The sequence below is a fragment of the Delphinapterus leucas genome, chromosome 2 (assembly GCF_059928025.1).
Source record: "Delphinapterus leucas isolate spDelLeu-1000000601 "Yukka" chromosome 2, BTC_Dleu_Yukka2, whole genome shotgun sequence".
In the NCBI taxonomy this organism is placed as follows: Eukaryota; Metazoa; Chordata; class Mammalia; order Artiodactyla; family Monodontidae; genus Delphinapterus; species Delphinapterus leucas.
The window spans coordinates 84,561,351-84,586,363 of NC_143130.1; the positions used below are offsets into that span (position 1 = coordinate 84,561,351).

At 40.5% G+C, this 25,013-nt stretch overlaps 1 protein-coding gene across 5 annotated transcripts in view; it reads left to right on the forward strand.

Moving 5' to 3' along the window:
- Positions 1 to 25,013, forward strand: part of MYO5A (myosin VA) — a 181,425-nt gene that overhangs the window by 41,173 nt on the left and 115,239 nt on the right. For all 5 annotated transcript variants that reach the window (XM_089907185.1, XM_022579515.3, XM_022579518.3 and 2 more), the window contains exons 2-4: positions 19,322 to 19,432; positions 22,569 to 22,740; positions 24,742 to 24,886. In XM_089907185.1, the coding sequence (XP_089763311.1) occupies positions 19,322 to 19,432; positions 22,569 to 22,740; positions 24,742 to 24,886 (428 nt within the window). The remainder of the gene's footprint in view (positions 1 to 19,321; positions 19,433 to 22,568; positions 22,741 to 24,741; positions 24,887 to 25,013) is intronic.

Sequence of the window (25,013 nt, forward strand, 5' to 3'; positions counted from 1 at the left end):
GCAGGCGGATTCTTAACCACTCAGCCACCAGGGAAGTCCTGTCATGTTTTTTTAAAAAACAGATTTTACATTTTAGAGCAGTTTTAGATTCACAGCAAAATTGAGCAGAAAGTAGAGAGTTCTCATATAGCCCTCCCCACACACATGCACAGCCCCATTTTTAAGTAAAAAACAAAAAATAAAAAAAGATATACTGTGAACAGAAAGTCAGTGTTAGAGATAGCAAAAGGTTAAATTTCACCTTGTTGAGTTGTTTTTTTCCTCTATTTTATTTTTATTTTTTATTTTATTTTTTGACCACGCCAAGCAGCATGTGGGATCTTAGTTCCCCGACCAGGGATCGAACCTGCATCCCCTGCATTGGGAGCACGGAGTCTTAACCACTGGACCACCAGGGAAGTCCTGTTGAGTTGTATTTGATGTAAGTGTGATGAAAGATTTTTAGAACTTATGACCAGTAGTTATGGTGTCTTCTGCCCCTTAACCTCATTGCTTCTGTTTTCTTATACTTATAGAAAATCTGTTCTGGCCCAGAGTTCCTATTGTTTTTGATATGAAATTGTTAGAGTATAGGTTGTGTTAACTTCCTTTTCTCCCAGCTCTGGGTATTCTCTTGCCTCTTCAACAGCAGCAAAGGACTGAAGCCCACTCAAAAAACCACCATCAGGGCTTCCCTGGTGGTGCAGTGGTTGAGAGTCCGCCTGCCGATACAGGGACACGGGTTCGTGCCCCAGTCCGGGAAGATCCCACATGCTGCGGAGCGGCTGGTCCCGTGAGCCATGGCCGCTGGGCCTGCGCGTCCGGATCCTGTGCTCCGCAACGGGAGAGGCCACAACAGTGAGAGGCCCGCATACCGCAAAAACGAAAACAAAAACAAAAAAAAACAACCATCAGGAATAATATGAGTTCTGTTCCTTCCTAGTTCAGGGTTTCCTCCATGTGATGCCATGAGGAAGGACGGGTAGAATTACAGACGATTTATTTATGTGGGCTGTATCTAGGCCAGTGGGAGAAAAAAGACATGGTTGCCATATCCAAGAAGCTTTCAAGCTCACAGATCCTGAGCATCCCCCTCTTATCTTTCTCCATATGATCTCAGCCCATATCTTCTGTACAGACACCACCCCAGCTCTTCCCTCTCTTGTGATCATAAGAATATCACAACTATGCAGCCACTTTCTCTTTATTATGCCTGCAGCTCCAAGTATCATGCTGAGTGAGCCATATTCTTGCTGACTGCCTCATTTTCTTATAATTCTATTGATGCATTATATTCTGTTTCTACTAACAAAATGAATATACAAAATTTGCCCAACATGCCTAACTATATAATCATACCTTTTTTTTTCGTTTGTGTTTGTTTTTGTTTTTGTTTTTTTTGCGGTACGCGGGCCTCTCACTGTTGTGGCCTCTCCCGTTGCGGAGCACAGGCTGCGGACGCGCAGGCTCAGCGGCCATGGCTCACGGGCCCAGCCGCTCCGCGGCATGTGGGATCTTCCCGGACTGGGGCACGAACCCGTGTCCCCTGCATCGGCAGGCAGACTTTCAACCACTGCGCCACCAGGGAAGCCCCCCCCCCCTTTTTTTTTTTTGATGAAAGCTCTAGCCAATTCTTTCATCAACAGGTATTTATTGAACACCTATTATGTGCCAGGCGTGAGCTCTGGGTATCTCTCTGGTGTCCTCTCATTTCTTGTTATAATGATTCTAAACTGCTCATTATTCCTCACACGTATTTCATTCTGCTTCACATCTTCATGCCTTTACTCATGTTGTCTCTGTCTGGAACACGCTTCCCCCATTTGCCTAGGTAATTCCTTTTTGTCCTACTACCCCCTATTCAGGTGTCCCCTCCTTCAGGCAGCCTCTGTGTGCTCCATTCCTTTGCCCAAGATGAGTGAGGTTTGCCTCCACTGGGCTCCTGTGTTGTCACCTTGTGCATACCTCCACCACCACCCTTACCACATCAGTGTGACCATGTCTGTGTCCATCTCATCAGCAGACCCTTGAGGGGAAGGCCAATATCTTACTCATCTTTGTTTCCACAGTTCTTGGAACAGTGCATGGAATAGAATATACACATAATAAACATTTGTGGAACCAAACAGAAAATCTTGTAGAATCGCCAGGTAATCCATGGTTGCATTCAACATTATTTTTTATTGCTAGAGACCGTTTGCCCAAATCTCCAGCAAGGACAACCCTAGCATCCATTGCAACAATATGCAATCATGAATTGTAGGCACACCAGCTTTTTTTTTTTACAGGTGAATTTATTTATTTACTTTTCAATTGGGATATAGTTGTTTTACAATGTTTTGTGAGTTTCTACTGTACAGCGAAGTGAAGTAGAGTTCCCTGTGCTATACAGCAGGTTCTCATTAGTTATCTATTTTATACATATTAGTGTATATATGTTAATCCCAGTCTCCCAATTCATCCCACCCCCCCCTTTCCCCCCTTGGTGTCCATACATTTGTTCTCTACATCTGTGTCTCTATTTCTGCCTTGCAAACTGGTTCATCTGTACCATTTTTCAAGATAAATGTTCTTAAATCTAGTGCTGGTCTTGACCTCTGAAGCCAGTCAGTCGGCATGATTATGAAGATTCTTAATTCAATGAGTGTGTACAGTGTGGTCCATAGCACAAATGCCATGGCTCTTGCAGACCCTCCAGTACTCCCAAGTGGATAGGTATAAGGCAACCCAAGCATAAGCCTAGCTACCAGTGCAGATGCTATATCCCAGGACCTAGATCTGTGCCTCCTACAAAGTCGGTACTCAGTAAATACTTGTTGAGTAAACAAATACTATTGGATAAATGGATTTAGTTATATGTGAAGGAAGCTATGATTTGTCACTTGGTAGCTGTGTAGATTTTCATTGTGCTGGAGGGTTGAAGTTAAGGGGAGATGATATGAAGGAAAAAGTTTTCTTGTGGGACTTCTTATACAACAGTCTCCAATAGCTGTTTACTAGGGAAAAAGTGTAGGAAACCAGTTGTGCAATAATGAAAGAATTTTAGTTGAGTCTTGATTTTGCTTTCCTCTTGCCATCTGTGCTGCTGTACAATTTCTTACAGATCTGTTAACTCTGACTCAGAGAGGAAGTTGATGGGAGAGAGGCAGAGGGAGCCAGAAAGAGCCTTAGGACTTGGGCTCAAGGCTTCCTGGGTCTGGTGCTGGGCCTGGGTTGAGCCAGCTTTGCAGTCTAGATATATTGCCCTTGGAACTTTATATTTCCTTGTGAATGAGATGTTTGGGCCAAATGAGCTTTAACCTCTCTTCTGGTTCTGAAATTTCACACTCTCTATGGGGTTTGAAAGAGGGGATTTCCTAAATTCTGCAGGTGTTTCCTGGGTAGGTTAAAAGCTGAATATAAATAGATCAAATTATAGATGATATAGTGGAGGTTCCTTGAGTTTTAGGTAAAGACTCTGTAGTTGTTTAACAATTAAATTTCCATGGTGATTAGTATTTAGTTCTTATTTCTTCTCACATGAAAAGTAAAATAAACATGCTGTAGAAAATTTAAAGGAACCAATTTCTCTTCCTGTCATAATCCCAATTAATTATTAGAGCCAACACTGTGATTGATATGAAAAGATAGACCTCGTTTATGTAAATGACAAATTTGAACAAAGTGGGTAACCTTTTTTTTAAGACATTTTTTTTTTTTTAGAGCAGGTTAGGGTTCATAGCAAAATTGAGTGGGAGGTACAGAGATTTCTCATATACCCCCTACCCTCACACATGCACAGCCTCCCCCATTATCAGCATCTCCCACTAAGGTGGTACATTTGTTATAGTTGAAGAACCTACACTGATACTTTATAATAACCCAAAGTTCACAGTTTACACTGTGGTTCGTTCTCAGTGTTGTACATACTTTGGATTTAGATAAGTAAATAATGACATATAGCTATCATTATGGTATCATTACAGAATTTGGGTTTTTTCGTTGGTTGGTTGGTTGTTTTTTTCTTAAACTGCCCTAAATATCTTCTATGCTCTGCCTGTTCATCTCTCCCCACCCCCATCCCTGGCAACCACAGATCTTTTTATTGTGTGTACCTGTAGTTTTGCCTTTTCCAGAATGTCATCTAGTTGGAATCATACAGTATGTAGTCTTTTCAGATTCCTCATGCCTTTTCATGGTTTGATAGCTCATTTCTTTTTAGTGCTGAATAATATTCCATTATCTAGAGATATACCGGTTTATTTACCCATTCACCTACTGAAAGACATCTTGGTTGCTTTCAAGTTTTGGCAATTATGAATAAAACTGCTATAAACATCTTTGTGTAGGTTTTTATGTGGACATAAGTTTTCAGCTCCTTTGGGTAAATACCACAGAGTGCAATTGCTGGATCATATGGTAAGAGTATATTTAGTTTTGGAAGAAACCACCAGGCTTTCTTCTAAAGTTGCACTACCATTTTGATTCCCACCAGCAGTGAATGAGAGTTCCTGTTGCTCCATATCCTTGCTAACATTTGGTGTTGTCAGTGTTCCAAATTTTGGACATTCTAATAGGTGTGTAGTGATAGTTCATTGATATCTTTTTTTTTTTTTTTTTTTGCGGTATGCAGGCCTCTCACTGTTGTGGCCTCTCCCATTGTGGAGCACAGGCTCCAGACGCGCAGGCTCAGCGGCCATGGCTCACGGGCCCAGCCGCTCTGCGGCATGTGGGATCTTCCCGGACCGGGGCACAAACCCGTGTCCCCTACGTCGGCAGGCAGACTCTCAACCACTGCACCACCAGGGAAGCCCAGGGGCTACTCTTCGTTGCAGTTCCCAGGTTTCTCATTGTGGTGGCTTTTCTTGTTGTGGAGCACCAGCTCTGGACGTGTGGGCTCAGTAGTTGTGGCTCGCAGGCTGTAGAGCACAGGCTCAGTAGTTGTGGCACATGGGCTTAGTTGCTCCGTGGCATGTAGGATCTTCCTGGACCAGGGCTCGAACCCATGTCCCCTACATTGGCAGGCGGATTCTTAACCACTGCACCACCAGGGAAGTCCCCAGTGCCATTTATTGACAAGACTATTTTTGCTCCATTATACTGTCTTTGTTCCTTTGTCAAAGGTCAGTTGACTACATTTATGTGGATCTATTTCTGGCCTCTCTATTCTGTTCCATTGATCCATTTGTCTTTTCTTTCACCAATACCCCACTCTTTTTTATTACTGTAGCTTTATAGTAATTCTTAAGTCAGATAATGTCAGTCCTCCAACTTTGTTCTTCTTCAGTATTGTGTTGGCTATTCTGGGTCTTTTGCCTCTCCCTGTAAACTTTAGAATCACTTTGTAGATATCCATAAAATAACTTGCTGGGCTTTTGATTGGGATTTCACTGAATCTATAAGTCAAGTTGGGAAGAGCTGACATCTTGACAATATTGAGTCTTCCTAATCATGAACATGGAATATCTTTCTACTTATTTAGTTCTTCTTTGATTTCATTAATCAGAGTTTTGTGGTTTTCCTCATGTAAGTCTTGTGCATATATTGTTAGGCTTATACATAAGTATTTCATTTTTGGAGGATTCCAGTGTAAATGGTACTTCCAGTGTAAGTGAATTTCAAATTCTACTTGTTCATAGCTGGTGGTAACTTTTTGTATGGTGTGTTTAATATATTATCCATAATCATACATTCATATACACATACTGTTCATTCATGTGCCAGGCACTGTTTTGGGTGGTAGACGTGCAACAGTGAGTAAAAATAGACAGGATGGAGCTTAGTGGGAGGAGAGAGACAAATAACTGTGCTAAGCACCCAAAAGGGGAGGTTTCACATTGCTGTGAAGACACACAGAGCAACAGGAGGTAATCAGTCAGGGGAGCTTCTCAGAAAGAGTGTAGGCCAAGCTGAGGTTTGAAAGAAGCCAAGCTGTTAATGAGGGGAGGGGAGGAGAGTTCCAAGCAGAGGGCACAGATTGTGAGAAGTCTCATGGTAGGGAGAGTCTGGCACTTTTGAGAAACTGAAAAAGACCAGTGGAGTTGGAGCACAAAAAAGTGAGGGGAGGTGTGGTCAGAGAGAAAGCTTGAGAGGGGGGCAGGGACCTGTGACTTTGTGGAACAAAGCTGGGCAGGGTTGTGGGGATTGGGATAGAGGAGATAGCATATGGTTAGAACAGTCACTTTCAGAGACCTCTTTACGTAAGCTTCACTTCTATCACACGTACAAACAGGTGGCTTTTTTTTCACAGCTCTCTCCTACAAAGAAACATTTTCTTAAATCTCTTTAGGAGGACACACATAGACTAATGGAGAGGAACAAAGCCACACTGAGATGGAGTCCAAGGCACGGCCAGCCCCACTGCCCAGCTGTGGTCTCCCTTCCCCAGAGAGGTCTCACAGAGGGTGTCACTCATTCATGATTGGGCAGAAGGATGAATGTTCTAATGACAGAGTTTAAGCATTGTTCACAAGAGTGTAAACCATAAATGAAAACCTGTTGACTGTCAAGCCACCATATTATATGGATATATGAATATATATTAAACAAAAATAGAATCATAAAATTATGCTGTTTTGCATCTTACCGTTTCCAATCAACAGTAGCTTTCCACATCAGTACATATAGACCTACCTTATTATTATTGTTTTTTTAAATATTCCATTATATAGATATACCATAAATTTTTAACTATATATTACTATAGTTATATTAACCTTTATATTAATGTAGATATATATTAACCATTTTGATTTCTAAGTTTTCACTTTTGCAAACAATGCTACAGAACATTTTTGGAAATAATTATTTGTATTTTCTAGTATTTCGTGGGAAAATTTCCTAAAGACGTTATGAGTCAAGGATGTGCATATTTTTAAAACTTTTGGTTTTATTATAAAACTAATACTTATCAAGAAATGTACAATATAGAAATACATAAAATACAAAGTCAGAAGTCTGCCTGCATCCCAGTTTGGTATGCATCCCTGAAGTATACATTTTACATTGTAAAAGAAATTACCAAATTGCTGTCTAAAAAGGTTGTGCCTGCTTATCCTATCACCAATATGTGAAAATGCTTAATTGTCCACTTTCTTCCCCACACATGTTGTTATCAACTCTTTAAATCTTTTCAAATCCAGTACACATTATTTTAAATTGTGCTTTTGCGTTTCTTTAACTATTAGTGAATTGGACATCTTATGTTTAATTTTTTTTAATGATGCTTCTGAGAGTTGCCTGTTTTCTTTTGCCTATTTTGCTACAGGGTTATTTATCTTTTTCTTATTAATTTGTAGGAGCTCTTTATATGATAAGGGAATTAGTTTGCTACAAAATTTTGGGGGAGCCAATTTGTATTTTGACTTTGTTTATGATGTATTTTGCCACCCAGAAGTTTTAAATTTTTCTTAAACATCTTTTGAGCTAGCCTTTTTTTTCCAAATATAAAGCCTAGGGCAACTTTTTCCACTGCTTTCCCCAGCTGAAATTCAGCTAAAAGGACATTTGTTTTAAAAAAGAGAGGAGGATGGGATAGGGAAATGGCCTGGAGCCCAGGGTTAGTGCTTTCATTGAGAAGCAGGCTAGCAGGGTTCTTTTCCTTAGGTGATTCAACCAGCCTGCAAGGTGTCTTGCTCATTTGCTCTCTCAGAGCTATAGCTCATTTAAGTGTCCCTCCCCTTGCCCCTGCCATTGAACTTACTCCCAAGGCTCTTGCTTCCAGGGTAAGAATTTTTCCTCTAGCTCCCAGCATTCATGAAATAATACAAACTGGACCACCCTCCCAGCCCCTGCTCTTAGGCAAAGATGACTCCCAATCCCTCCAATGCAGACCCCATTTGCCTAATATGAATGACATTTTGGAAGCATTGTGTATATTAGATAAATTTTGTTTACATTTAAAATGTGAGTGACAGTAGTATACACACAACTTGGGGGAAGAACAACTAATAACAAGCAGAAGTGGTACAAGATATGCTTTTGACTGTGATTAAGGAACTGCTGATGAGAAATAGGCTATTAGAAACATCTGGTCACTCATTACCCTGCTTACAGGCCGTTGATGAATCCCTATCTTCTGCAGTGTAAAGGCCAAACTGCTTAACATGAGATGTGAGGTCTTTCACATCCTGGTCCTGACCTATTTTTTCAGCCATATAGACAGTATGCTAACCACTTTTATCCACACATATTTATTGATTACTTGCCAGGCGTTGTTCTAGGTTCTAGAATTAGTGGTGGTCCCTGCTTTCACAGGGCTTTCAGACTAGTTGGGGAGACAGATAATCAAGTAAACAAATCAATTTATAGGGTGGCCAGGGAGGACCTTTCTGCAAAGGAGACATCTAAAGTGAGACCTGAAGAGTGAGGAGCCAGCTCTAAGAAGCGTTGGGAGTTGAGTGGAGGATGCTCTCAGCAGAGGGCACAGTAACAGCCTTGAAGTCAGAGAGAGTTGGGGTGTTCTAGGAACAAGAGAAGGCTGGCACAGTCAGCTCAGAGGAAGGGAGAAGACCCCAATGAGGTGATGTTAAACCCAAGGGCAGGGACCAGACTGCACAGTACATTGTAGACTCTAGTAAAGGAATTTAGGTTAAGCCAAATGAGGTGCTTAAATCTGGGGTTGGGGTGGAATAGGGATGGTGACAATATAATGTAAAGGTCTTTAAATTTTAGCTCATTTTTCTGCTAACAACTCTTTGATGTGAGTATTATTAGTAACTAGTTTTATATGGTGAGGTCACTGAGGAAGGAAGTTGGGTAATTTGCTCCAAGTCTTCCAACCCAGTGGAAGTATTGAGCCACTGGATCCGTCTGACTCCAAAGCCGGTGTGCTTAACCTTGACTCTAAATTCTCTATTTTCTAATTGCTTTATTTTGTAAGTGAGAAAATTGAAATTCAGAGAGATTAAAAATAAGAATAAGGCACTGTTCAAAAAAATTGGACTCTTCAATCTGAAAGGATAAAGAATGAACTTTTTATCTGGTGAAATCTCAGAAATCTCACAAGAAGAGGGCAACGTGGACTTATTCACTGTATACATAAGAACTCGGGGGCATCTTCTGAAGCCTCGAAGAAGTGATTATAGGTCAAATAAAAGGAAGTACTTTTTATACTGTGGGTAGTAAATAGAAGAAGCTGATTATCCCAGATACAGATTGAAAATGAAATAAATTTAGAGTAGCTTTTATGAAGGCTGTAGAGTGGGATAGCAAAGCAGAATCTGTTCTGTATGAAGCATGCTAAAATAACTTATGAAATTGTCCATAATAGAAGCTTAAATAACTAAGAAAGTTAGGAAAAACGAGTGAGGGAAAACTAATTCTATGTATAATAATAAAGGAAAGCAATTTTAGGTGTGATAATTTTGCAGTATTTAAAAATTTTAGTTTTTTATGTATTAAGAAGAAGTACATAGACTCATAAAATTTTTGTAAGAGTGAGAAGCCACTATAAAGGGGTAGAAAGAAGTAATGTCCTCCTCAGTCATCACAGACAGAATAAAATTTTTATTTCCAGGGAAATCCATTTTGATCAGCTAGAAGGGTGTGGTCACATCAGTGCCAGGACCCCAGCTTGACGTCTGAGGAAAAAGCTGAGGCCTCAGTTCTTTTACAGCCTCTGCTTCTTGTGCTGCATTTGTCTTTCAAAATATTCTCTCAGCATATGCAGTTGGAGTAACTCTTGCTTAAGAACCAATGTCCTTTATTTCATAAACTAGGAGATTTTTACATCCTAAAATAGAGCAGCAGTTGAATTTGAGCTTTCTCATATCCCCATTGTCCAGTCAATTTCTGTCAGTCCTGTGGAGAACCCCCAGCCCTTGTCAGTTCAGTGCTCCTGATGCTGATTCGGATGCTCTTGTCAGTTCAGTACTACTCTTTAGCACCTTAAGGCTGTCACAGTTGAGGGAAGAAGAGTGTACTCTTGGTCTCTAGAAGTTTGGGAATTGCTGAGTTAGAGTTTCATAACCTCAATATCTAATGATTTCTGCTTCTTGGTTTTCTAGTAATTGTCTCACCATGATCAAGGTGCAAGCATGGCCAGCAGCTGGCCTGAGTCCAGCAGCACTTCTTCTGTGGTTCTCTTCCCTTAGGGTATCTCTGGGGGCACCTGCCTCCTTGGTACTCATCACACACCTAGTTGAACTTTCAATATATCAAACGAACACTGCAACCTTGTATTATTAGCCTAGCCTGTTGTATATGGAATTAAAAATATTAATGCTACAAAGTAGAAACTGTGAGTTTTGTTCAAACAGTTTTTAAGGGAATTCTGTTGATCAAAAGTCTACCCAAGCTATGGACAGAGAGATAGTTAGCACATAAGATATAAATATGAATATCTTTTACTAACACAGAGGCTCTTCATGTTCTGTTCCTTATCTTTAAAGTAACTTCCTGTTGGGAAATGGTATTTCATTTGGGCAAGCCAGCCTTTGGTATTTTTAAGTGTGAGTGACTCATGCTTGCACTGGTAGCTAATGAAATTATTTTCAGTTCTATGGCTTCTGCCATGACTGGCTTTGTGTTTTAGTGTACCATTTCTCACATTTCAAATCTGTGGAAGTTCTGTGACTCCTAAAGACTCGTCTATTCAGTTATTCATTCATTCAACTGACATCTCCTGGCATCTACTTTGCTAAGCATTGGGCCAGGTATGGGTATGATGCCAATGGGTATATCATAGATCCTGTCCTCAAGGAGGTCACAATCTAGTTAAAAAGACAGGCCTGTGGGAAGATAATTACAGTGGAATGTGAAAAGTGCATAGAGATAAAACCCAGAAATTATGCAAGGTCCAAGCAGGAGCCCCTACCTTAACTTAATGGTCAAGGAAGGCTTTCTAGAGGTCAGAACACTTAAACTGGGTTTTGTTAAGTGGGTTGTTTTATTTTTAAAATTCTGCCTTGGGACTTCCGTGGTGACGCAGTGGTTAAGAATCTGCCTACGAATGCATGGGACACGGGTTCCATCCCTGGTTCGGGAAGATCTCACATGACGTGGAGCAGATAAGCCTATGCCCCACAACTACTGAGCCTGCACTCTAGAGCCCGCGAGTCACAACTACTGAGCCCGTGTGTCACAACTTCTGAAGCCCGCGTTCTTAGAGCCCGTGCTCCGCAACAAGAGAAGCCACTGCATTGAGAAGCCCGCGCACCACAACTAAGAGTAGCCCCCTCTTGCCGCAACTAGAGAAAGCCCGCATGCAGCAACAAGACCCAATGCAGCCAAAAATAAATAAATTAAAAATTTTTTAAAAATTAAATAAAATTCTGCCTCATTCAAGAAAGGGTATAAATTTCTTTTAGACAAATTTGAAAAAGTAGCAGAAAAAGGGAAAAAATGCAGAGATATAGAGTCAGAGATGTGGGTAAGAACAATGTGTACAATAATAACCTGTCATATTTATTGAATTCTAACATTTACAATGGTTTTCACATTAGGAATGTATCTTATTATTGATGGTGTCTTAGATGTGATGAAACAGGCAATTCATTTATTCAGTAGGTACTTATCAGACACCTGTTATAGATAAGACAATATGTTTAGCTCTGGGCATCAGTTTTGAGCAAAATAGACCCAGTCCCTGTCTTCATGGTCTTTATAGTGAAGAAAAAGTACAGGATTATGTGAGAAAGCATTAGCAACAGGGCTTAATTTAGATGGAGAGGTCAGGGAGGGTCTTTTCAAATAACAGATACTTAAGCTGAGATGTGAAAGATTAAGTAGGAATCAGTCACATAACCAGTGAAGCTAAGGGTTCCAGGCCAAGAGAAAGCATGAGAGAAGGTCTTGAGGCTTGAGGTAGCATGAATTGTTTGAGCGGTTGAAGGAAAACCAGTGCAGATGGCCCTTGGTGGGGTGAAGAAAGGGGATAGAGTAGGGACTGTCATGAGATGAGGCTGGTTCTCCAAAACCTTCTGGAGGAGGTGCCAAATAATACAAGGCTCTAGAGGTTATGTGAATGTTTTATCCCAAGTCATTAAGGATTTTAATAGTTATGTGAATGTTTTATCCCAATTTATTTAAAATGATTTTTCAAAGTAATTTAATATTTTATTTGTTTTTGGCTGTGTTGGGTCTTTGTTACTGCGTGTGGGCTTTCTCTTGTTGCTGTGAACGGGGGCTACTCTTCGTTGTGGTGCGCAGGCTTCTCAATGCAGTGGCTTCTCTTGTTGCGGAGCACAAGCTCTAGGCGTGTGGGCTTCAGTAGTAGTTGCAGCACGCAGGCTCAGTAGTTGTGGCTTGCAGGCTCTAGAGCGCAGGCTCAGTAGTTGTGGCGCACGGGCTTAGTTGCTCCACGGCATGTGGGATCTTCCCGGACCAGGTCCCCTGCATTGGCAGGCAGAATTTTAGCCACTGCGCCACCAGGGAAGTCCCAAGATGAGACAGTCTTAAGTCTTACCTGATGACATGGACCAGTCTAATAGCAGTTTACATTACAACACAAAGGGGAACAATTTTGGAGTGGGAGAGGGGAGTTTCTTCTTTCTGAAATCTACTGTTTTTACTAGGGAGAAGGGAGGTGGAAGGGAAAGAATGTTTGTCTTGTAGTGTAGACATAGATTTGGATCCCAGCTCTACTACCTTTTTTTTTTTTTTTGTGGTACGCGGGCCTCTCACTGTTGTGGCCTCTCCCGTTGCAGAGCACAGGCTCTGGACGCGCATACTCAGCGGCCATGGCTCACGGGCCCAGCCGCTACGCGGCATGTGGGATCTTCCCGGACCGGGGCACGAACCCGTGTCCCCTGCATCGGCAGGTGGACGGTCAACCACTGCGCCACCAGGGAAGCCCACCAGTTCTAGTACTTTTAAGGTGTAAGCCTTGGCACAGGCATACCTTGGAGATATTGTGGGTTCAGTTCTGGACCACCACAATAAAGTGAATATCGCAATAAAGTGAGTCACAATAATTTTTTGGTTTCTCAGTGCATAATAAAAGTTATGTTTACACTATACTGTAGTCTATTAAGTATACAATAGCATTATGTCTAAAAAAACAATGTACAATACCTAATTAAAAATTACTTTATTGCTAAAAAATGCTAACCATCATCTAAGCCTTCAGTGGGTCATAATCTTTTTGCTGGTTGAGGGTCTTGCCTCGATGTTGATGGCTGCTTGCTGATCAGGGTAATGGTTATTGAAGGTTGGAATGGCTGTGGCAATTTCATAAGACAACAGTGAAATCTGCCACATCGATTGACTCTTCCTTTCGTGAACTATTTCTCTGTATCATGCAGTACTGGTTTATAGTGCTTTACCCAGAGAACTTCTTGCAAAATTGGAGTCAATCCTCTCAAACCCTGCTGCTTTATCAACTAAGTTTAAATCTTTTGTTGTAATTACAGCCATCTTCACCAGGAGTAGATTTCCCTCTCAAAAAAATACTTTCTTTGCTTCTCCACAGGAAGCAACTCCTCATCCATTAAAGTTATGTCATGAGGTTGCCCTAATTCAGTCACAACTTCAGGCTCCACTTCTAATGCTAGTTCTCTTGCCATTTCTACCACATCTGTAATTACTTCCTCCACTGAAGTCTTGAACTCCTCAAAGACATCCATGAGGGCTGGAATCAACTTCTTTTAAACTTCTGTTAATGTTGGTATTTGACCTATTCTCATGAATCACAAACGTCCTTAATGGCATCTAGAGTGGTGACTCCTTTCCAGAATGGTTCAACTACTTTGCCCAGTTCCATTAGAGGAATCACTGTCTATGGCAATTAAAAGTATTTCTTAAAGAATAAAAAAAGTATTTATTGGGACTTTCCTGGTGACTCAGTGGTTAAGAATCCGCCTGCCAATGCAGGGGACATGGGTTCGAGCCCCGGTCCAGGAAGATCCCACATGCCATGGAGCAACTAAGCCCGTGTGCCACAAATACTGAGCCTGCGCGCTAGAGCCCGCAATCCACAACTACTGAGCCCACGTGCCACAACTACTGAAGCCTGTACACCTAGAGCCCATGCCCCACAATAAGAGAAGCCACCACAATGAGGCACCCGTGCACCGCAACAAAGAGTAGCCCCTGCTTGACACAAGTAGACAAAGCCTGCATGCAGCAACAAAGACCCAACACAGCCAAAAATAAATAAATAAATTTCTTAAAAAAAAAAAAAAAAAGTATTTCTTGGGCTTCCCTGGTGGCGCAGTGGTTGAGAGTCCGCCTGCTGATGCAGGGGACACGGGTTCGTGCCCCGGTCCGGGAGGATCCCACATGCCGCGGAGCGGCTGGGCCCGTGAGCCATGGCCGCTGAGCCTGCGCGTCCGGAGCCTGTGCTCCGCAACGGGAGAGGCCACAGCAGTGAGAGGCCCGCGTACCGCAAAAAAAAAAAAAAAAAAAAAAGTATTTCTTAAAGAATAAGACTTGAAAGTCAAAATGACTCCTCATCTGTGAGCTGCAGAATGAATGTTGTGTTAATAGTTATGAAAACAATATTAATCTTGTTTTACATCCCCATCAGAGGTCTTGGATGGCCAGGTGCCTTGTCAATGAGCAGTAACATTTTGAAAGGAATCTTTTTTTTTTCCGAGCAATTGGTCTCAACAGTGGGCTTAAAATATTCAGTAAACCATGTTGTCAACAGGTGTGCTGTCATCCAAGCTTTGTTCCATTTATAGAGCATAGGCAGAGTAGTTTTAGCATAATTCTTAAGGACCCTAGGTTTTGGGGAATGGTAAGTGAGCACTGGCTTCAGTTTCAAATCACCATCTCCACTGGCCTCTAACAAGAGAGTCAGCCTGTCCTTTGAAGCTTTGAAGCCAAGCGTTGACTTTTCTTTAGCTATGAAAGTTCTAGATGGCATCTTCTTCCAAAATAAGGCTGTTTTGTCTACACTGAAAATCTGTTGTTTAGTGTAGCCACCTTCATTATCTTAGCTAGATCTTCAGGATAACTTGCTGCAGCTTCTACATCAGCCCTTGCTGCTTCACCTTGCACTCATGTTATGGAGATGGCTTCTTTCCTTCAACCTCACAAACCAACCTCTGCTATCTTCACATTTTTCTTCAGCTTCCTCACCTCTCTCAGTCTTCATGTAATTGAAGAGAGTTAGAGCCTTGCTCTGGATTTGGCTTTGGCTTAAGGGAATGTGTCTGGTTTGATCTGCCTTCCAGACTCTAAAACTTTCTCCATATCAGCAATAAGGCTGTTCTTCTTTCTTATAATTTGCGTGTTCATTGGAGTAGCACTTTTAATTTCCTTCAAGAACTTTTTCTTTGCATTCACAACTTGGCCAACTATTTGGTGTAAGTGCTTTCAGCCTATCTGAGCTTTTGATGCACCATCCTCACTAAGCTTAATCATTTCTAGCTTTTGACTTAAAGTGAGAGGCCTGCAACTCTTCCTTTCACTTGAATGCTTAGAGGCCATTATAAGATTATTAATTGGCCTAATACCAATATTGTTGTGTCTCAGAGAATAGGGAGGCCCAAGGAGAGGAAGAGACAGGCAAAGAGCCAGTAGTTGGTGGAGCAGTCAGAACACACAGAACGTTATCATTTAGGTTCGTCATCTTATGTGGGTGCGGTTCACGGCACCGCAAAACAATTACAATAGTAACATCAAAGATCACAGATCACCATAACAAATATAACAATAATGAAAAAGTTTCAAATATTGTGAGAATTATCAAAATGTGACACAGAGATGAAGTCAGCAAATCCTGTTGGAAAATGGCACCAGTAGACTTGCCTGAAACAGGGTTGCCACAAACCTTCAATTTGTAAAAAAGCCATATCTGCAAAGTACAATAAAGCAAAGCACAATAAAATGAGGTATGCTTGTATCTGTTAAAAAGCTGCAGTAGGGGCACAGGACACTTTTGCTCTTTACTTCCAGCCCTACTCAGAATGCACCTTGTGTTCACTCCAGCCGATCTTTTCTCCTTCCGCCATTTTAGTGTGACCCTCTTTCCCTGCTCTAACCCCTTGGCCTACCTTTCTTCCCATCTGTTCTCCCCTTTGCTGCTCCAGGAGATGGCTGGTAGAAGTGGTGGTCACAACACCTCTTTGCCTTCTAAGTAAAGAATTTGTGGTGGGATTGGAAGTGGGGCTCTCTGTTCTGGAAGTGAGGTATAGCTTCCACTCTAAATACATGAATTATGAAGAGATGGAGGTTTGCGGTGGTGGGGAGGAAAGGGTGTTTCATTACTTCTGTACTCCTTTCATGTCTGGCTCTTTTTCCTTCTGTCACACCAAGATTTCCTGTATAACTCACCTCTCCAATGTCACTTTCATCTTTCTCTACTTCTGGAAATTATAGACCCTTTTAGAAGATTCTGGGAGCCTCTGGCCCATACTTCTTTTAATCTACCCTCTTAGAGTATAATGTCTAAGGCCAGGAACATTCATATAACAAAAGTTTATTAAGAAATTATTAGGCAAGCCCTGTGTTAAGTGCTGAAGAGACAGAGATGAATAAGATGCACCCCTCCTCTCAAGGAACCTACAGTCTACCGAGTGAGATAGGCAAGCAAAGTCATCACTTAGTGGGGTAAGGATTCTGGAGGAAGATTGTATGAGGTAATGAGGACATTGAGAACAGAGTGCCGAATGATGATGATAAGTCAGGAAAGTCTTCTTAGAGAAGGAGGTACTTTAACACAGATGTGAAGAATACATAGGAGTCTGCTATCTGAAAGGGGGAGGGGCTGTGTTTCAGATGGAGGAAATAGGCAAAGCAAATGTAAGGCAGCAGGGCTTATTCAGGATACTGCAAACACATAGTTTGGCATGACTGGGCAATGGCAGTAGTGATTGAAAATGGAGAGAAAATGAAATGTTTAAGAATATATCCCACTGAGGAGTAATGTTCTATTTCTGAACCTAAGTGGTGGGTATATGGGAGTTCATTATATCACTCTTTCATTCAACAGATATTTGTGTGTGTGTGTGTGTGTGTGTGTGTGTAATTTCTGGAAGCCCATTATGTGCTTTAGCATGGTAGGAATAGAAAATTCCATAGAATTTTCTACCTCAAAAATATGCCTTAAGGGTTATGTGAATTACTTAGTAACCATATGGAGTGTCAGTGTTAATGTCAGCGTTCAGAGGAAGGGGTGTTGATGATTTGGGATTTTTCTTCTGCTTCAGTTCATAGCCTAGAGGGACACTTAGTTTTTATTATAGGCTTGTTTGAACTGTCACATAAAGCATTCATTTTTTGTGAACATTCACAATGGGGTATCAAAAATGAACCAAGCAGATTCCATGTTGCCAAGCTGCTTATTATTTAATAGGGGAGCTAGGAAAGATGTGCACATGTGCTGTATGAAAAGCAAATTATGTGTGTGGGAGTTTGGGGAAGGAGAGAGAATCACATGGGTCAGAGTTTTTGGGATTCAGGGACTGGTCATTTACTGTTAGTGCTGTCAGTCTTGTTCCCAAAGTGTCTGAGGCATCAGAAACAATTACTCTTGGTGCCCACACTTTAGGGTTCCTTGACTGACAAAATGCAAGTTAGCAAAACTTCCAGTGAGTCATCTGCATTAATCAAGGACCTCTTGAGTGTTGTCCTTGTGGTAGGATACAGTAAGAAAAATGCCTGCTACCTCCTTACGCACACAGGATGGGTGTAACCCCTGAGAAACCATGCTAGGCTGAACCAGTGCTGTTTGGTGCCCCTCTCTGCACATACCAGTGCAGGCATGTCCCCTGAACCCACCTTGCCAGTGCTTTCCCATTAGACTCGGTCAGAATTACCTCATCATAAATTGTATTGTAGAAGAACAGATGGTTTTTATTTTCCTTGAAAGCTACTATGCAACTTAAATCTGTGCTAGCATTCTTTTCTCAGATTTTGACTGTTTCCATAAGATTTAGCCCATCTCCATTTTTGCCCTTACTCTCCTTTCTAATTAGGGGTACCTTTGGATTGTCATAAATCTTTGATGTGTATTTATATTTTAGTGTATCTAGTTTAAGGCTTTTTCTCTCTTCTTCATCTCCTACAGTTTTTGTGGCTTTAGTCACAGTACCTCAGATCCCAAATCCTTGTTTATCCTTCTCTACAGTTCCTACATCAGCGTTTACCCTTTCTTTGCCTACTACTCCATGAATCTCTTCCCTGAGTCTCTGACTCCTACCCCATCTCAGCTGTGCTTTGTGGCTTCAGGAAAAATCCTGAGGTGGGTCTGTGATGTTTGCCTTTGCTACCTCTCATCCCCATTCTCCTGACTTTGTTTCCTTCCCTTGTCCTACCTCTGTCTTACATAAAATCAAGACAAATGCCCCACGAACTGTGGGCAAGGAGCTGAGCCAACCTCTAGGGGGCTCAAAGATGGCTTAAGGAGCATGCAGCCTAGTGTAGGAGGTGGACAGATCCATAAATAACTAAAATAAGGTCTGAGGAATCATAAGTGAGATATTTGAAGGACTCACAAGGTAACGAGGGGTAAAACTAGAGCAGCATGAGTAAAATAGGGAATGGGGAGCATTGCAGGAAAGTCACACCCTCTATTAGCTAGTGGAGACAGCTGGTGACAGAGCTGTTATGTGACACTGGACCCTCCCTTGTCTTGCTGGGAGCTCTGTCGGCTGGTTCACTTTGGCTTGGGTTATCTGTCGCTAACTGCTTCTGTTTCACCAGGTACCTGAGCAGACTCAGTGGGTAGGTGTGTCCAGCCCTATTTCTAATTCCTCCCTGACTCTTGCTGCCACATCCCATTTCTAGGTTTCTCATGGGATCTTAGGACCTTGCCTTCTTGTCTTCCTTCCCAGTCTTCACACTGGATGTGGCTGAACAAGCTTAGTCCTCTTCCTCAGGGCTGCCATGTGTATTTTCACTGGGGGTCTAAGGGGAGAGTGGAAAGTAGGGTTGGAGGTGATAGAGGCAATAGGAAGGGGCATTGGCAAGTTGAGCTTGCTCTCCGTCTCAACATCTAAGTTATATATACCTTCCAGACTGACCCAGTTCTGGTATAGTTGTTTCTGCAGAGCTACCGATCTCATTGGTTAAGATGGAAAAGAATCATAAAAAGACAGTGGTAATAATAGACTGACTTCTGACCTGTTTCTCTTTGGATACCTTCCCCAGAGATAGAGATAGGATAAAGGGGAAGTTGGTTGTCAGAGTGATGTTTGCCATTTAAATATCTTGTCTCTGGTGAGTGTAAGGGCCTTAGCCTCTGTCTACTATCTGTAAGTGTTGTTAACACCTAGCTCTTGGAAATCTAACCTTTGGCAAACTACCTACTCATTACTGTTTCCAAAATACTTGTGGAAATCTGAGCTGGAGCTTGCTGTTGACAAAACACAAAGGTGCTTCTTTCCAGATTTAGTTGAAAATCTCCTCATGTTTAGCGCAGGTCAAGAATGCTTGATTTGCTGGTTTAAAATTTTTTTTTCTTTTTGTCTTCTAGTTTGCCAGGGTTTGGATACCTGATCCCGAGGAAGTTTGGAAGTCAGCAGAGCTGCTCAAAGATTATAAGCCAGGAGATAAAGTCCTCCTGCTTCACCTTGAGGATGGAAGGGTAAGAATTTTGCTTTTATTTGTTGTTATTGGCATAAAGTGAAGGAAATTCAAAAGTGTAAATTTGCTGTGACATATTTAACTTCACTTGGAAGTTAAATTTTGAATTAATATAATATTTTCACTTACTTAATTATCAAAAATAGCAAAATGGCAAACTCAATTTTCTATCCCAATGGCTTAGTGAAAATAGCAGGTACTTTTAAACATCCATTATTTTGATTTATGAATTTATTATGACCTGGTTTAGATTCACATCTAATCCTCCCAAAGATATTCCTGTTTATCTGTATTTTGTTTAGGATACTATTAAAATTATTCACATTAAGAAAGCAACATTTAAGGAGCCAGTTTGAGATATGATATTTGCTGGAACTAGATATTTGAAAAATATTTGCTTAGAAGCTGTTATATAAAATACTTTGCTAGTGGCCAGAAAAACTTAAAACCAGTTGTATCTCTTTCCCATCAGCATTCACTGCATGAGTGGAGTCTTAGTTCTACCCTTTTTAATCTCTCCACTGCATTTAACAGGGCATGTCACACTTTTTTCTTAAAAACCTTTATGATGTTAATTTCCTCTAAACAAGTTATAATCTAGCCAGGAAAACATAGGATATAAAAAGTAGTTCAACACAGCAATATTAAGATGTCAAAAGATAAGCTTATGATTAACTGCCAAGTGAATAATGCTGTCCTGACTGTTAATATATATTGAGCACTTACTATGTACAGGCATAGTTCTAAGTGCTTTATATGCTGTAACTCACTTAATCCTCATAACAGTCCTGTGAGGTTGGGCTATTATCTTTACCACTTTATGGATGAAGAACCTGAGGCTCAGAGAGTTTGGGACTTGTTCCGGGTTATACACGCATTAAGGGATGAAGCTGGGAGTTAAAGCCAGGAGATTGCCTTTCTGGTCTGTGCTCATTACCACTCTGCTGTACTGTAAAGACAGTGAGGACTTTAGGATCCCAATAGAGGGAAGTATCACTGTGGGCTGCTTCAAGGAAGGCTTCAAAGAGAAGGAAGAATTTTGACTAGATAGAATTTGGATTAACAAAGAGAAGGGAGTAGACTTTGTGAGGACTGGAATATATTTTGGAGATACTGAATATCACAAGTTGACTGGAGCAGAGATTTAGAAATGTGTGTGTACTAATTCAAGGCTTGTGTGTTAAGGTACCTGCTATATACCATGTTAAGAGGTGGCAAAAGATATGCTTTCTGACAGTAATGTCAGGTAGGAAAAGTACATATACTTATGAATAGTGTGACACATGATATAATAAATATAAACAAGAAACAAAAATAGAACAGAGTGGGTAGTGGCCAGAGGGACTGGTGAAGGTTAAGGGTCAGAGAGGCATTGTCTAAAGAATGAGTAGACAAGGAGGAGTGCATTTCAGGGATCTAGAAAAGCATGGACAAAGGCAGGGAGGCTTGTACAGTGATGTGTGTTTGGGGAACTGCACAAGTTCCATGTTGTTGGGATGTGAAGTGAGGGTACAGGACTGGCAAGAGGATGGAGGTGGGAACCAGATCACAGAGGGCCTGTTGTTCATGCTGAAACTCTTGGACTTCAACTGGTGTGCTATGGGGAGTGATTTTAGTGTTTTTAAACAGAAGAAGGGTGCCAGGTTTGTGTTTTAGAAAGGACTCACTGTTGGCAGTATGGAGGATGAATTTTAGGAGAGCAAAACAGAGACAAGGAGATTATTCAGAAAGAAGGCAGGGAAGAATTGAGGGCCTTGACTGCTAACTAAGGAATTAATTTATTCAACATTCATTGATCATCCACTCTGTGAGGCGTGATGTTAGGTACCTTAGGCTATATTTTCTTCTTCTTTTTTGGCCGTGCATGTGGGATCTTAGTTCCCCAACCAGGGATTGAACCCGTGCCCCCTGCAGTGGAAGGGCGGAGTCTTAACCACTGGGCCACCAGGGGAGTCCCTATATTTTCTTATGTTAATTCTCACAGCAATCCTGTGGGTTCACAGGTGGTATTATAACCGTTTTCCAAATAAGGAAACCAAGACATTAAGTAGTCTACCTGAGATCACACAGCCAGAAGTGGCTTTTTTGTATGGTAGGAGCCAATGCAAGGACCAGTCTGCTTTGGAAAAGTTTTATTATTATACCCTAATAAACAGGCAGCGAGATTGTAAAAATTTCCTCCCCATTTTGCAGTCATTCCAACCTGATTTGAACATTTGACCTCTATATATCTCTTTAGTATTAACAAAAGTATTAACAAAAGTCTTTTTACAAAATCAGCTTGTCCCTCTCTGCAATTATATTGCCATTTTTTTTTCCTTTTCATGTGTCGTGTGTTGTTTGTTCTTAATATGTAGTTGAGTAACAATCTCCATGCTTGGCTTTGCCATAAAGCCATATTCCCTTGGCTTTAAAGTAAGTAGTACTTCTTAATTTGGGGGCCCAAGCACCTCATTAAAAGTTGAATAAAAACTATGGACTGTGTTTTTTTAAAAATACACATATATGTATATATTTATACATATGTTCATACACACAAAGTGTTAACACCTAATTTTAGGGGATTCTTGGACCTCTCAGGGTTCAGGAGTTCCCAAGTACGTAGCACATACCAGGCACTGTCTCACTTAATTTTTACCACACCCCTATGAGCTATTTCCATTATGCCCATTTTACAAACGAAAGATTTAAGTTAAATAATATACCCAAGACCACAAAAGGAGTAAGTACCAGTTTTAGGATTTGAACCTGGGTTGATCTGGCTCTAGAGCCAAGCTCTTACCACTCTCTTATGCTGTCTGTCACTTATAATAGGTGAAGAGGAAAAAAAAGAAGCTTATTTAACTAAAGATTAAAAACTCTGGTCTAGTAACTAGGTAAAAAAAATTCTAGGCTTTGACTTTTCAAAGTGTATTATCAAAAATTGTTAATATGAGTTAATACATCTAGTGAAAACAAAGACTCTCCTTATTTTTTTTGCCATTTCCACCAGTTTCTGTGGTTTTGGAAGGTGCCAGGAAAAGAATGTATTTGATAGCTGAGAAGCAAATCAGGAATAGGAAATAAGCAAAATGTATGTGCCTGTTTGGGGTTTATTGTCATTATTTATCCAGATGCTATATCTTGTGCATTTTCAGGATTTGGAATATCGTCTAGATCCAAAGACGAAGGAGCTGCCTCACTTAAGAAACCCTGACATACTTGTGGGTGAAAATGACCTCACAGCCCTCAGCTATCTTCACGAGCCTGCTGTACTCCACAATCTCAGAGTCCGCTTTATTGATTCCAAACTTATTTATACATATTGTGGTGAGTGTGCGTTGCTGTCTGAGTGAAGACTGTGAATTCTTTTCTCTAATGGACAGGACCATGGAAATATTGTGCATGGGGACAATTCTTATTTTCTCCCATGTCCCCAGCTCTTTTTTCTCTACTGACTTCTTATCCTTCTTTCACTAATCATTCTCTGCTGAGACCCAGGTCTGGGATTTCCATTCATTTCCTTCTAAATCTATTTGCTTGGTGTACCCAACTCAGCACTCAGCATTTCTTCATTACGCTCCTGTTTTGGAAAGGAACAGGTATCTTTTCTTCTTAAAAGAATTTATACCTTTTATATCCTTGATATTTGCTCTTTTTCTTCCCTACCTATTGACTGAATATTTATTTTTCTGAATTTTCATTTTTCTTCAATTTATTTTTTTCTTGCACATGTGCTACCTTCTCAGTGAAGCCTTTCCTGTCCGCCCTATCTTTTCTTCTCCTAGTTGTCTATCTTCCTTCTCTGTTTAATTTTCCCCCCTTTTCCTTACTACTGTCTAACTTATGATATATATTTTTCTTACTTTATTGTCTGAATTTCCCTCTAGAATATAAGGTTCATAAGGGCAAAATTTTTTCCTTTTGTTAAAAAATTTTTTATTGAAATATAATTGATGTACAATGTTATATAATTTACAGGTATACAGTACAGTGATACACTTTTTGTTTTGTTTTGCTTTTTTTGGCTGCGTTGGGTCTTTGTTGCTGACATGGGCTTTCTCCAGTTGTGGCGAACAGGGGCTACTCTTTGTTGTGGTGTGCGGGCTTCTCATTGTGGTGGCTTCTCTTCTTGCAGAACACAGACTCGAGGCACAAGGGCTTCAGTAGTTGTGGCCCGTGGGCTCAGTTGTTGTGGCTTACAGGCTCAGTAGTTGTGGCCCATAGGCTTAGTTGCTCCACGGCATGTGGGATCCTTCCGGACCAGGGATGGAACCCGTGTCCCCTGCATTCGCAGGTGGATTCTTAACCACTGCGCCACCAGGGAAGTCCCCACAATTTTTAAGCGTTATACTCCATTTAGATTTGTCTTTTTGTTTGTTTACTGTTATAAATATAGCACTTAGTAATGACTTGAAAGCTAGCTGTAGTCAAATATTTGTTGAATGAATGACTTTATTAAGTTAATATATACTTGCTGTAAAATGTAAGGAAATACCAAAAAAAGTATAAAAAATGAAAAAGAATTACATGTAATTTACCACTGAAAAATAACCAGTATTATGTTGTCTTATATCCTGTGTGTATATGTGAGAGAGTATAAATAGATATAAAATTGGAATTGGTCTATATATAGTTTTGTGTCATGTTTTCCTATGACACGATATTTTTTATAGACATGATTTGTGGTGGTAGCTCAATAGTCTGTTACATGGATATAATAATACGTATTAAACCACTCTCCCTTTTTAAAAAAAATTTATTGAAGTATAGTTGATTCACAATGTTGTGTTTAGTTTTTGCTATACAGCGAAGTGACTCAGTTGTACATATATATATGTTTTTTCATCCTTTTGCATTAAGGTTTATCACAGGATATTGAATATAGTTCCCTGTGCTGTACATAACCACTCTCCCTTTATTATATACTTTGTTTCCACTTTTCACTGTTATGAATAACATTATGATAAACATCTTTATTTCAAAAAAAAAACCTTTATGTGAATCTATGATTATTTCATTTGGATAAATTTCTAGAAGTGGAATTTTTGGTTTAAATATTACAAAAATATTTAAAGTCCTTTCAACATTGCCACCGTTTTTATTATTTTAAATCACCTAGTCTAGTTCGTAAATGGTGTTTTAGTTAGGACTAGGTATAATGGGTTCAGAGGCAAAGGCTATGATATATTTTGACCCTTAACAATTTGTTAGTTCAATATTAACTGAAATTGAATTAGTATTAACTATGATTCTCACTTTACCAAGTTTGATATGCCCATGAGGGTATTATTGACTTCTTCTTTTGCTTTTGTTTACCTTTCTCCCCAGGTATAGTCCTAGTAGCTATAAATCCTTATGAACAGCTGCCTATTTATGGAGAAGATATTATTAATGCATATAGTGGTCAGAACATGGGTGATATGGATCCACATATCTTTGCAGTAGCTGAAGAAGCTTACAAGCAAATGGCCAGGTTGGTGGAAGCTCTATTTATTATTTCATGACTTTTATTAGATGTGATAATTTCTTCTTTGCTGAGTCACAGATATTTTAAAATACAGTGAATAACAACTAGTAAATTATTAATTAAACAGCCTTGA